This window comes from Schistocerca nitens, chromosome 9, assembly GCF_023898315.1.
Source record: "Schistocerca nitens isolate TAMUIC-IGC-003100 chromosome 9, iqSchNite1.1, whole genome shotgun sequence".
Classification (NCBI taxonomy): domain Eukaryota; kingdom Metazoa; phylum Arthropoda; class Insecta; order Orthoptera; family Acrididae; genus Schistocerca; species Schistocerca nitens.
In genome coordinates, this window is record NC_064622.1 from 83,073,891 (window position 1) to 83,088,424 (window position 14,534).

At 39.6% G+C, this 14,534-nt stretch overlaps 1 protein-coding gene across 7 annotated transcripts in view; it reads right to left on the reverse strand.

Annotated features, from left to right (window-relative positions):
• Positions 1-14,534, reverse strand: part of LOC126203475 (zinc finger protein 420-like) — a 164,757-nt gene that overhangs the window by 20,041 nt on the left and 130,182 nt on the right. For all 7 annotated transcript variants that reach the window (XM_049937799.1, XM_049937795.1, XM_049937794.1 and 4 more), the window contains 3 exons: positions 11,910-12,079; positions 4,315-4,412; positions 1,877-2,041 (listed from right to left, as the gene is read on the reverse strand). In XM_049937799.1, the coding sequence (XP_049793756.1) occupies positions 1,877-2,041; positions 4,315-4,412; positions 11,910-12,079 (433 nt within the window). The remainder of the gene's footprint in view (positions 1-1,876; positions 2,042-4,314; positions 4,413-11,909; positions 12,080-14,534) is intronic.

Here is a 14,534-nt window from a genome sequence, read left to right on the forward strand (position 1 = left end):
CAGTAGTTGTAACTCTTCCATAGTTGTGTTTTCATTTATTTTGTTGTGTATGATTGTGTTGATAGTTTTTATTGTTGTTTCGACTTGTGGGTTATTTGGTGGTCTATGCAAGAATGGTCTAATGTCTGTATTTGTGTCTTTGTATTCTATATATGTTAGCTGAAATTTTTCTTCTATATCTAGCATCTGTGTCACTTCGTGTTCTATTTGTGCTTGTTCTGGTGGCTGTCTTAAGATTTCGTTTTCCTCTGATTGTTTAATTGGTGCGTGTTGTTCTTTGTCTGTTTGCTCTGGGATGTTTGAGTCCATTACTGTATTTTCTTCTTCTTCTGATTGCACATTATTTTGTTCCAGTATTTGTTGTACTTCTTGTTTTATGTTTTCTAATTCTGACTGTGGTATCCTGTTATTTTTGATTATTACACGGATCTGATCAGCTAGTCGTTGTTCTGTTAAAAATTTTAATTCTGGGTATCTGGTAATAAATGTTGTGTATACTTGTGATCTGTATCCAGTTGTGTTGGTTCCTAGGTTTGTTGTTTGGTAATAACAGAACATGAGGTGTCGATTAACTTCATCTGACCATCTCATCCTCTGTCTTTGTTTTCCTTCTAGGGTGGTTGCAGGAAGCATATCCTGCAAAACACCTCTATTTGGATTTAAATCATTTTCCAGTTGGCTAGCAGTGTCGTTACCATTGTGGGCGGGCATAGGGTTCAAGCGTCGTCCCCGACCATGACGGCGCTTGTCCGAGGCTTCTTTAGTTCTGTCCTGAACCAACTAATCACACTAAAAGGGGGGTTAGCCCTATTAGTGGTTTGTTCTTTTCGTCGCCTTTTACGACTGGCAGAACATACCGGAGGCCTATTCTTTTCCCGGGCCTTATTATTATTATTATTATTATTATTATTATTATTATTATATACCAGGTGGTTACATTACTAGTTGATACAATGACATTATCTCTAAAACAACATATCAGGATATCCTCTAATAGTTTTAACCAGTATATGATATACATGCTTCACCGACTGCTAAAGTGAGAAAAAATAAAACTGTTTGGGACCCCTTTAACGGATATCTGAAAAGATTCTTGCAGTCAACTGGTCAGAACGAAGAGCATTATTGCACTGTACTGCAGTTTAATGATTTCTGTATTTCTTTACAACTGTATAAAGGTAGATTATTCTTTCATGCATCCAGATGAGTATGCCTTTTATATGCATGTAAACACCTAAGAACTACTAACTAGTTATGTGAATTAATTTTCACTTAAACATTATTTTATCTATTATTTAGAATCCTAAAATGTGGGGATTGTACACTTTAGTTCTATTTACACACACCCCATCTCATATTCAGATCTGATGTGCACACTCCATAATCGCAACCCTCACTCTGTGGGCAAAGAGAACCACAAGGCAAAGATATACTTTTTATAAATATATATTAGCCACAATGAAACTTCATGGAATTTTCAGAAGACTCACCTAAATAGCAGATCACTGGACCTTTGGAACAATAATACATTACATGAAACCTTTCAGGTGACATTCACATGATGCTACCCACTAGTGAGGAATGTACTGCTTGCAAGAGAATAAGTTAGCATGAAGAGGATTTTACATAATACATTAAAGAATACGGACAATTAACCAAGAATACAGACCATTAACCAACTACACCACAATTTAAGATTACCTGTGCACTGTGCAACTGTGCGGCAGGTTTTTGGAGACGCGCGCGCGCGGCCCCACACACACACACACACACACACACACACACACACACACACAGAGAGAGAGAGAGAGAGAGAGAGAGAGAGAGAGAGAGAGAGAGAGAGAGAGAGAGAGATGAAGTTAATATCTTAACTCACCTATGGGCTTTCAAAGAAGTCGACTGGATGAATTCACGGCCACAGTCAGGACATTTATATGGTCGAACACCATTATGAATTCTCTCATGTCTAATTATATGAGAGAGGTGACTAAAGCTCTTGCTGCATGTTCCACATATGTATGGCTTCTCTTTGGTGTGGGTCCTGTAGTTTGCAAACAAAGTGTCATAACTCACCATTTGCACAAGCAAATTCATTAGCTGTGTACTAGTTTTTTTATTACTTTAAATTTATTTAAATACATATATATGAAAGATTTCCCAATAATAACATCAGTATTAAAAGAAATGAATCTATATTCGCTCTGGGAGTTTCGTTTTCTTCCAGGCAATGGCAAACAGTGTCAGTAATGGTAACAGTAACAGCGCCTAATAGTTACTTAGAAAAAAAAAAGATGTATAAAGGAGAAGAGGGGAGGAAACTGAAAGGGGAGGGGGGAGGAATGTGAAAAGGAGAGAAAGTTAAAGATGATGAAAGAGAGATGAAAGAGAGAGGAAAGGGAGAGTGGCTGAAAAGGGAGGAGAGGGAAGTAGAGATGGACAGGTGGACGGACGGACGGGCGGTCGGACGGGCGGGCGGGCGGGTGGGCAGGCAGACAGGCAGGCAGGCAGGCAGCAGGGCAGGAAGGGAGGATAGCCACATTGGAGGGAGAAAGTAGTGTATGATGTGGGCAGGGAACAAGCTGTGTAGATACACAGACAAGAAAAGAGGCAAAGTGAGGCAGTGGGAACAAGTTCAGTAGAGGTTTAGGCAAGGGAACTGCAACAGCGCAGAATGTGTTGGGGAAGGGAGTATCCAAATGACCCATGTTGTGAAGCACCTGCGAAAGTCATTTGTGTCGTTGTGCAGTGTGTTCAGCAACTGGATGATTAAGTTTGTGGTTGCCACAATTTGGCTGTGGTGGTTCCTGTGAGTAGACAGTTGGTTACTTGTCATACCCACACAGAATGCTGTACAGTAATTGCAGCTGTTACATAACATGGTTCCTTTCACACATGGCCCTGCCTACTATTGCATATGATATCCCTGTGACTACACTGCAGTAGAAGGTGGTGGGTGAGTGTGTGGAGCATGTCTTGTGGACTAACCACAAGGGAATGATCCATTGGGTGCAGGACTGGAAGTAGGATTGGAATAGGGATGTCACTGTGTGCTTGCATTGCCATGAGATTCATGCAAGTACGTTTTGATGTTTTCTCGAATTCTGCTACAAATATATCAACTCTGTCAAATGAGTGAGAAATTGTGGCTATTCTAGATAAAGAATAGAATTTCTCTGCATTGGAGGGAGAGATATTCGAGTGAGAAGTCTGAAGAAATTGGTGAAGGACACTTCCAAAACGACACAACACTGACTCAAGAACTTGCTCCTAGTGCAACTATCAGCAGTAGGCACACAGGATGACGGCTGCAACTTAGATGAAGCAGCACCCAACGCAGGTTTGCAAGGTTCATATAGAAACGACAATGTAATCTACTGGCAATGCAAGCAAGAAAGAAACAAGACAGTGTTGGCCTGATTGTAACATACCTCTCTGCATGCCAAAATGTTTTAAACTTTTCCCTACAAACACCAATTACAAGTGAAATTGCTCGAAAACTCACTTCCACTTTATTGAGGACAGCTATACTTTCTGTCCTCATTATCGTAAAATTTGTAATCTATCAGATTTAAAATATAGATGACAAACAAAACTTTGACACTATCTTTTTTAGTGTGTATTGCCCTTAGAATAACTCAAATATCAAAGAGAGAGAGAGGGGGGGGGGGGGGGGGGAGGAGGACGAGGAAATTAGTGTTTAACATCCTGTCGACAATGAGATCATTAGAGAGAGAGAGCACAAGCTTGGAGTAGGGAAGGACCCAGAAGGAAATCGGCAGTGCCCTTTCAAAGCAACCATCCCAGTATTTGCCTTAAGTGATTTAGGGAAATCATGGGAAACCTAAATCTGGATGGCCAGATGCAGATTTGAACCATCGCCCTCCTGAATATGGGTCCTGTGTGCTAACCACTGCAATACCTCACTCAGTTCAAATGGATGGGGATGGAAGTGGAAAAGAAGTGTAGCTCATGATGTGCCAATATCCTGACTATTTCATCCAGTACTTGACAACGAGAGCACTCAGTGACTTGCAACGAAACTTTGCACTTAATTTCAAACCTTTATAGAAGTTGTTCTCACTGACAGCCATCTGATACTTTTGAACAGCCCTAATAATAATGCTGTTATAAATTTTTAAATAAATTTTAACGTCAACACTGTAGGGCAATCATTTGGCTTTTAAATTTTAATGACATCCTAAGTCTTAATAAAGATGTAAAGACTACTCTAGAATTAACATCATTTTTATGGTTTATTTTCAAGGGAAAAAATATTGTATGTGTTTAACAAGGTAATAACTTAAAATTACAAACCTTCGATGGACACTCAGATCATGCTTCTTGTAAAATGTTTTGTTGCATGTTGGGCAGACATGGGGCCGTTGCTTCAAATGGTCCCTTTTTATATGTTCCTGCAAAGTAATAGCAATTTCAACACAGATAAATTTTATCATCATTTTGAACATACAAAAAGTTATAATGTAACTGGACAGAAGCGGCAGCAGGAAACCAAACATTTAAAAAGTATTGAAACTGCAAGCTTTCAGATCCAGTAGCTCCTTTTTCTGGCAGAAGGGTTGAAGGGGAGGGAAGGAAGGAAGGAAGGTGAACAAACAGGACTGGTGAGGTTTGGGACACAGGGAGAATCCAGAAACATTGCCCAGAACCCTGCATCAGGGGAGACTTATTGGACGGGATGAAAAGGAAATACTCAGTTATTTAAAAAATAATAAAAATTTGTTATTGAATTGAAGTCTATAATGATAGCTTGAACATCCATAAAAGGTATTTGTAGCAATGGAATACCTAGCTAAATAAGCTGAGAGTAGCAGCTTCATTCAGTAATACAGGACGATAGATGCAAGAGGATAACACCAGAAGAGGTGTTCTTTTCTTTCCTTCTTTAGATGGGGATATGAATGATTGCTCTGTTTCCTGTCCCTCTAATGCCACAATTGCCTATTTTGCCAATCACCTTCCCACAAGTCATTCTCTTGTATACTTCCTATGATTCCTTCCAGTCATGTTTCTTGGGTGTCTTTTCCTTCTCTCTCTTTCTACACAGTACTCCTATATGTCTTTAGCACATATTTCATCCTACATTATACTAACATGACCATACCAAAGCATATGCCAATTCCTCACCCTGTCACCTATGGTGTGGTAGGCAAAAGATCTTGTCCTGATGTCTTCATTTCAGATACACTGCTGTTCAACACTCTAGTTGCACTCTGTACATGCTTCATTTCCAGAGAACACATTCTCGGTTCTATTTGTTATGTGCCAACATTCCACACAAAATGTTGCAACTGGTTCAGCTTTGGTCTCCTATATTTGTTCTTCCTTACCTTGGATAACCATAACAGACAAAAGAGGCTTCTTATTCCTCCCTGAACCATGGAAAAGATTATATACTCTTGCACATGCTGGTTACACATTTCCCATCTGGTGTCAAAATAGATCTGCGATACAGGTAATCTTCCTTGCATATAATCGTTTTTCCCTCAATATCCGTATCTGATGGTAGCTAGGCCATATTGGTGTTTACTCCTTCATATTTTACTGCAAATTTCTGTACATTGTAAATGTGCTAACAAATGGGTGACGCATAAGCCAGCCATGATGGTATTGACTTTGAATAACTTCATTTTCTGAAAATATGCGCCTTTGATTAAGATAGTTAGCAGTAAAGTATACAACCATATAGACAATTGTGTTCAAGTCACAAAATTTACCCAAATATTAAGAAATAGTGGAAATATGAACTTGATTCATTATTTGATCACAGCCTAATCCTTTCATTGTCTAATTACTGAGAGAAAATCTCTGGGGTCCACTTCTTTCACACCCCTGAGGCCAATTTGTTGCATACAACATTTAATGTTACATGTGATTCTCCCCCTTCCTCTCTTTTAGATTACTGAAGTAAAATAACGTGTTAAACAAGTATGTGCATTAACTGTACAAAGGAGGAGAAATAAGTTTTGGTATAAATGAAATTTGTTGGGAGTAACTGTAAATTCATTACTGTGTAAGAACTAAACAACAGAAGAGAGACAAATGAATATTACAATAAAAATTAAATTTCACAATGTTTTTTGTATAGTACACTCTGTGTCAAAGGACAATAACTGATGCAAAACGATGTATTTCATTCATGTAATGTGATTTTCAGCATTCTTTATTGCTACAGCTGAATGGTGGTTTTGTCGACCATTTTCTTTATCTTCTGTCGAATGGACTGGAGAAACAGAGCCGATCCAAGATGGCATATTTTATTTGAGACTCCCAACCATCCAGCAGGCTTTCACCTCCCAAGGAAAACCTGGGTAACACTGAACAGAATACGGACACGTCATGGCCGACACAGATCCTTGATGTACAGTTGGAACTCGAGACCTGACCCTGGGTGTGACTGTGGTGACAAAGAACAAACCATCCACCACATCAGCGAGTGTCCACTGAGGGCATTCACCAGCACTGATGACGACTTCCTAAGGGCAACACCACAAGTTGTGGAGTGGCTGCAGAATCTAAGTGTGGAATTGTGATTGCTGAAAATACTGGAATCTGAACTTTATGCAATCTTATTGTTTTGTAATATAGTTTTACATTTACTGTATTTACTCGAATCTAAGCCAAACCTGATATTTGAGACTCGAAATTCAAGAGGAGAGAAAAGTTTTAGGCCGCACCTCCAAAACGAAACAAAGTTGGTCCATTGTAATATGAGACACAATTTAGGTCAAATGAATGACGATACAGCTACAGTAATTTGGTTCGAGTCGTAAGCTTAGCATTTAAGCTTTATCAGGTAGCCATTGCTATGCGTCAGGCGCTCCGTCCGTATTTATACGGGTACCCTTCCTTTTTCACGTGCTTCGTCTGGTTTGAATCGATTGCTTATTTTGCTTTGATCTGATAAGTGCCGTTTTCTTTGTTATAGGTGTTTACGTCACTCTAAGCTGAAAATGCATTACTGTACTGCGTCATGCATTGTTTGTGGCATTCTGATAGTGCATGTTTACGGCCTGTCACCGCTCGCGGCACGGCTTGCTTTTGTGCGCGCTACCTCTGCTTACACTTTTTAAAAAAAAAAAAAAAAAAAAAAAAGAGAGAGAGAGAGAGAGGAATCGTCTCATTAGCGAAACAATGGCAAGAGACTGCTATTTGTTGTTACTTAGACTGCTCCTATCTTTGATAATGATCAACAAGAACCAAATAATAGACTGCGTATGATGGAACATGTTCTGAATGAGAGTTAGGCGAAAATTTTTCTCCGTTTGAAAATCTTTGCGGCCGCTTCTTTAGTACATCAAATTCTGCACAGAAATTAGTCATCTTAGATTTAAAAGTCTAGTTAGTTGCCGTGCTTCATTTCTGACTGTATCACTATTAGGCATAAGAATAATACGAATATAAACACGACACGATACGTATATTCTTCCGCGTTTACTGTTGTCTCACTCTAGTTTCGTAGTTTATTAGGCAGACAGGATTTAAATGAGATAGCAGCAAACATGAAAGAATACATGGCAAAATGTTTATATTCGTATTATTCTTATTGTGAAGAGAATACTGCGTGTGATTCACATTTCATCAGGTTCCTATTAGCAACCATCTCTTCTCACAGGTAGGAAAAAATGCAGAACGTAGGGTTGGCCATATTGACAAACATCCCAAACAGTCTTGCCAGTCGGATTTTCGTAGTACATTAAAATTCTACTACATTCGAAGATGAACAATACGGCATTTGATTTATTTCGTTGGATAATGTATGAAAATGCAGTGGTCGAAACTCGGGGTGGAGAAAAAAAGCTCGTCTTCCACCTTTTTTTTTTAATTTATTTACTGACACGGAGGTTTTGGCGCCAGTATTTATCTTTGTGCCTACAAAGCATGCCTGTGTAGCACTACATATATTCGACAGCAGAAGTTGGTTGTGGCGGCACCTACCAACATTTTTCAGAACTTCAGCTTGCTTTGCACTCGATTCTAAGCCGCAGGCGGTTTTTTGGATTACAAAAACCGGAAAAAAAGTGTGGCTTAGATTCAAGTAAATACGGTATTGTTATGTGCCAATGGTCAATTTACATTATTTTATTATGTCAGTATCCTACACTACTGGCCATTAAAATTGCTACACCAAGAAGAAATGCAGATGATAAACGGGTATTCATTGGACAAATATATTATCCTAGAACTGACATGTGATTACATTTTCATGCAATTTGGGTGCATAGATCCTGAGAAATCAGTACCCAGAACAACTACCTCTAGCTGTAATAACGGCCTTGATATGCCTGGGCATTGAGTCAAACAGGGCTTGGATGGCATGTACAGGTACAGCTGCCCATGCAGCTTCAACACGATACCACAGTTCATCAAGAGTAGTGACTGGCGTATTGTGACAAGACAGTTGCTCAGCCACCATTGACCAGACGTTTTCAACTGGTGAGAGATCTGGAGAATGTGCTGGCCAGGGCAGCAGTCGAACATTTTCTGTATCCAGAAACGCCGTACAGGACCTGCAACATGTGGCCGTGCATTATCCTGCTGAAATGTAGGGTTTCGCAGGGATTGAATGAATGGTAGAGCCACGGGTCGTAACACATCTGAAATGTAATGTCCACTGTTCAAAGTGCCGTCAATGCGAACAGGAGGTGACCGAGACGTGTAACCAATGGCACCCCATACCATAAACACCGGGTGATACGCCGGTATGGTGATGATGAATACACGCTTCCAATATGCGTTCACCACCATGTCGCCAAACATGGATGCAGCTATCATTATGCTGTAAACAGAACCTGGATTCATCAGAAAAAATGACGTTTTGCCATTCATGCACCCAGGTTCATCGTTGAGTACACCATCGCAGGCACTCCTGTCTGTGCAGCATCAAGGGTAACCGCAGCCATGGTCTCCGAGCCGATAGTCCATGCTGCTGCAAACGTCATCGAACTATTCGTGCAGATGGTTGTTGTCTTGCAAAAGTCCTCATCTGTTGACTCAGGGATCAAGACGTGGCTGCACGATCCATTACAGCCATCCGGATAAAATGCCTGTCGTCTCGACTGCTAGTGATACAAGCCATTGGGATCCAGCACGGCGTTCCGTATTACCCTCCTGAAGCCACCGATTCCATATTCTGCTAACAGTCCTTGGATCTCGACCAGCCCGAGCAGCAATGTCGCGATACGATAAACCAATCGCAATAAGCTACAATCCGACCTTTATCAAAGTGGAAAACGTGATGGTATGCATTTCTCCTTCTTACACGAGGCATCACAACAACGTTTCACCAGGCAACACCAGTCAACTGCTCTTTGTGTATGAGAAATCGGTTGGAAACGTTCCTCATGTCAGCACGTTGTAGGTGTCACCAGTGGTGTCAACCTTGTGTGAATGCTCTGAAAAGCTAATCATTTGCATATCACAGCATCTTCTTCCTGTTGGTCAAATTTCGCGTCTGTAGCATGTCATCTTCTTGCTGTAGCAATTTTAATGTATATTTTAACAATGTATAATCTATTTTATGCTGTTTCCAGTATAGTATGTCATGTCATAAGCTAAATAAAATTTATCTTCTTTGGTCGCTCTCCCATATATATTCGTCTGTGTACATGTCAAGTTCACACCTAAGTTATTTTCATTCCAGTCTGTTTCCTGATCCTGCCTCTCCTAGTAATTCATGACATGCATTTGTCCATTACTCACCAAGCAAGCCCATGTCTCAGTAGCATACTCAATGATTGAAAAACTAACGTCTCAGACAAATTGTAACATTCATTTCAAAAACTCTATTTAGTTTAAAAACAGCTCTCTAGGGCACTTTTCCTTTTTTATTTTCATTTCTGGAGCATTCAGTCATCATCTTCATCTGCCCTCAACACAAAAAAATCATCAACTTATACTACGAATTCAATGTTAATTTGTATCTTTTTTTGCAATGTCTTGATGTACACTAATTTAGACATTACACAGGGTTTGTATAACAAGTAATGAGAAAAGTTTGGTTAAAAATAGATTTGTTTGAGATGTTGCTACAATGCTTCAAAATTCTTGAAGTTGCTCCCTTCGAATATCAGCATAAAATTCCTGCCAGCAGCTTTTCCAAATGATGGTGTCCTTTGTAGTAGGATTTTATTTTTGGGAAAAGGAAATAGTCTGCTGGTGCCAAGTTGGGACTGTGAGGGAGTTGTGGAATCGCTGCAAAGCAGTTTATCGTCAGGTAGTCAGGTATCTTGGAGCGGGTGTGTCTGGGTGCATCCTCATGATGCAATCTCCAATTTCTGGCAACGGCAACCTTATCCGGTCGACCCTTCTCTTCCATCCTCTTAGCACTTTTAAGTAAAAAGCACCATTCACTCTCTGCCCCTCAGTGACAAATTTGTAGTGGATCACCCCTTGGCATTGAAGGAAATGATGAGCTTGGCTTTCACTCTGGATTGACTCATTCGAGCCTTTTCTGGATGAGGCGATGCTGCAGTGTGCCATTTCGAACTTTGCCACTTTGTTTCTGCTTCGTATTCGAATGTCCAAGTTTTGTTTCCCATGATTACATTGTCCTAAATACTGGGGCCTTTTGTGATACTTTGCAGAAGGTCTTGACAAGCAGACACTCGCCTCTGCTATTGGTGGTCTATCAGGATCTTTGGGACAAGTTTAGTGCAGATCTTTCACATCATGAAATAAACAGCAACAATGATAAGCACTGTCATCTTACCAAAGCCAATTACACCTGCAACCATGCATACACTTAACCTATGGTCTGGATTCAGCACTTCACACACACACACACACACACACACACACACACACACACACACACACTGTACATGTCATTGGTTCTTGACGCAAATAGCCATCCAGTGTGGGGCTCATCCTCCACACTCTCTCAGCCATCTGTAAAGCGCTTGTGCCATTTAAAAACTGCAGTTTGTGACATGCTTTCATCCTTGGTGAATCATGGTCAATGACTCCATACCCGATTTCCATAGTCCATTAATAATTTGATGGGTACTGCTGTTCAATCACGTGCTGCGCTTTGCACTTGCATGAGTCACTCTTCTGATCGAACACTCAAGTGATTGGTGCTTGTCACATGTTGAAGGTTACACCCATCATCATTGAAAATATGCTGTATAAGTGTGCTGTGATGTATAGTCACGTCAGGAAAAAATTGTTTCCGATACTTTTTATACAGACTACAAACTCTGTAATTGAACTTCAAGCCAACTTTCAGATGTACTCTATTAATTTCTTTGATTAATAGTTGAAGTTTATCTGTGCTAAAAGATGAACAGAACAACATTACCCCAAAAATGAAGATCATTCATTATTATTTCTGTAAAAATCAGAAAATCATACCAGCTAATCACTACAGAAACGAAGTCCTAATTGTTTCTCCCCCCCCCCCCCCAACATCCCTTATCTTACCAATACCAATACTATTTAATATATGAAACTGCAGTTTATTCTCTAGCATACAGACATCTCAGTTAGTGTCATGCCCCGCCACCTCCTTCAGCCCCTTTTCTCCATCCCATATTTAATTTTTGTGCTCGATTCATTTAATATATGCAGCTTTAGTATATAAATTACAATTTCTGCTCTAATAATCCACTGTTTTGCATTGTTCTTTGTAAGTCGCAACAGAATAGAGTGCAGGTGCTCATTTTCTGTGGTATATTTTTAATAAGCAGTGATTTTTATGGTATTCACTAAATTACTTTCTATTTCCCCAATAATTACACACTTGGTGTTGCAGGGTCTTAGTAAGTGGTGGTAAATAATCATAAATGTGGTGATGTATTTTTATTTAAAAACTTAAAATGAAATGACAATGGTGTGTGTGTCTTATTTGTCTTAAATATTCATACTTTAGAACAAAAACAATGTCTTACCTGTACTTGTACAGCAAATGGATACTCTCGTCCACAAAATTCACAGCTAGATTTAGGTTGTGGTGCTTCACTATGCATTTTCAGGATGTGTTTATTCAGAGTTGACTTCCACGCAAAACACTGCCCACACGATGGACAAGAGTGTTTCATAAAATCCATGTAATGAACACCTGAAATGTCAAGTACATCCATAAAGAAAATAACCAACAATATTGCCCTATGATTCTGAAATGTAAGGAATAACCCCCAATAATTTTAAACGAACATGTTTCAATCTCACTAAACATACTTTCTTTTGTAAAGAGGACTGTGAATAGAACAACTACACATTTGTTCACTGCAGCTTTATATTAGAATCCTGAAATATCCTAATTTAGTGTACATAAAAGAAGACAGCAACACAGAAGTTTAATAACCTGTTTAAAGTGATGTCAACATCCACATTTTGGTAATAGAAAGAAAGGCAAAAACTTTTGTTTAATATTTATATGAAGACTCAGACCTTCTGGCAAAAATATTAACACTTGTCACTGCACGAAACCATGTACACAGTCCTTGTCTGTACGCACACGCTGCCAAGATGTCCACCGTGTAAAGTACAAGTCTATTTCATACACAGAAAGACGTAATTGTAACAGTGAAAAGTGCTTGACTGTACTGTAGTTCATTCTGTATAAGAGTACAAGCATATGTAGTAGAACTTAGTGTGCGCTTTTTTCCCACGGAAAACATAATAAATATTTCATAAAAACTGTAGTTATGAAATGGGGTTCTAGGCATAAATTTTACAATGAATAGTCCAAATTTATCCAACTACAAACTCACGAACACACTTAAAATCTAGTAAAAATTAATTATTTACTGACTGAAAGTAGAGTATTTAAGGTTCTCTTGTGCAGTAATTCTTAACAACTAACTGGCTACAAGTGAAAAAAAAATGTAGGTACTGTCTTAGGATAGTAAGCAGCGAGATTTGTTGTAAGTCATGCAATAAATAGTTTCACTGGAGAGACTACAAAGGGGAGGTCAATGAGAAAATTAAAGAGGGTCTCTCCTGGCACTGCATCATATGCTGCAGAAACGTACTGATAAAGGAACAAAAAAGAAAGATTTGTACCCTTGAACACAGCTGGACCAAGCCAGAATTGAGCTACTTATTATTAGGAGGGAGGGAAGGAAGTGTTCAGAAATGGCAGCTGGTAAGAAAATAGGGAGAAAAAATGAGTTACTTTGGAAACAAAAAATAGGTTTCACCAGTTGTCCAAGTCAGATGTAGAGAAACCTCTGGCAGAAGCACATATAAAAAACATGCATCAGACGTTGGTCATGACTAGGAAATCCAAGTTAGAGAAAGCTGTTAAGATGAAGGTACTGCTGCTAGGTAGTGGACATAGATGAGGTGTATGCCCCCAGTTACATGAAATGCTAGGTACAGCATTCAAATCACCAGCACCTTCAAACCTAGTTCTTAGTTATTTGACAGAACACCTGAGGATTCTGTATAAGGAACTCACAACAGAAGCTGAAGTTTTAATAGGGGGTGGGGTGGAGAACAGCATATATAATGGAACATTAAATACAGTACAGGTGGTAAAGTACGAGACAGAATTGCTGGTCGTTACATACCTCCAAGAGGCAAAATACATAGTACTACAAACTGACACATGTAAAATTAATAGACACACACTATCTAGCTTCCAGAACTAATAAGGCCTTCATGAGGGAAGAGAGAGTATGCTGGAGGACATTAAAAAGGAAGGGCATATCACTCATATCCCAGGATACGAGAGTTAGGATGAGGTAGACAAAGACGAAGGGAGAGGTGTCACTGACAGTATGTCACAGATGACACACTGTTTTAAGCACCATGCCAGCTTCAGTCCAGAGAAAAGAACATTGTAAGAAGTAAAGATATGTTAGGGGGAAGAGTGATAAGTACTGCAATAAAGAGTTTGACAAAACTTGTAAGTTGGTTAACCAGTACATGAGAAACTACAGTTTATTTTTATAATGATACAGCCAGTTCACTGCCTTATGAGATGTGTTCGAAATGCCTGCCCTCTGTCCTCTGCAGTCTTCTGCTCATCGTCGCAGTGAGGCACGAACACATTCAGAAATTCCAATGGGTATACATAGTCTCTGACTACCCAAATGAATTATTGCAAGAAGTGATGATTCATCCTCCACAGGTGTGGCACACACACACAGAAGAGAGTCCAATGGGTTTAAGTCAGGTGATTGTGATGTCCAAGCAATTGGTCCATCACTACCATCCTGCAATTAGCATAACAGCAATTCAGGTGTTGGCAGATAAAACACTAAAATGGGCAGGGGCACCATTGCACATAAAGTACACTCTTGTTCAGAAAAAACAGAACATCTTGAACGACTCAAGATAGGATGGTCATATTCACATAACATGTACATTAGTATGTTCTGCAGAAATGATTAGCATTTCAGTCACCTTGGTTCAGCAATTGTCCTGTTGCCTAGTAGGGTCTGCGATGGGCCCCGATAACTTGTTCCATGTGTGATGACATCGAAGCATGTCCGGCGCAAATGGCGGCCTGTGGTATAGCCATCCATGCTGAATTCACTTGGCTCCAAATTTCATCCGTAGTGGCC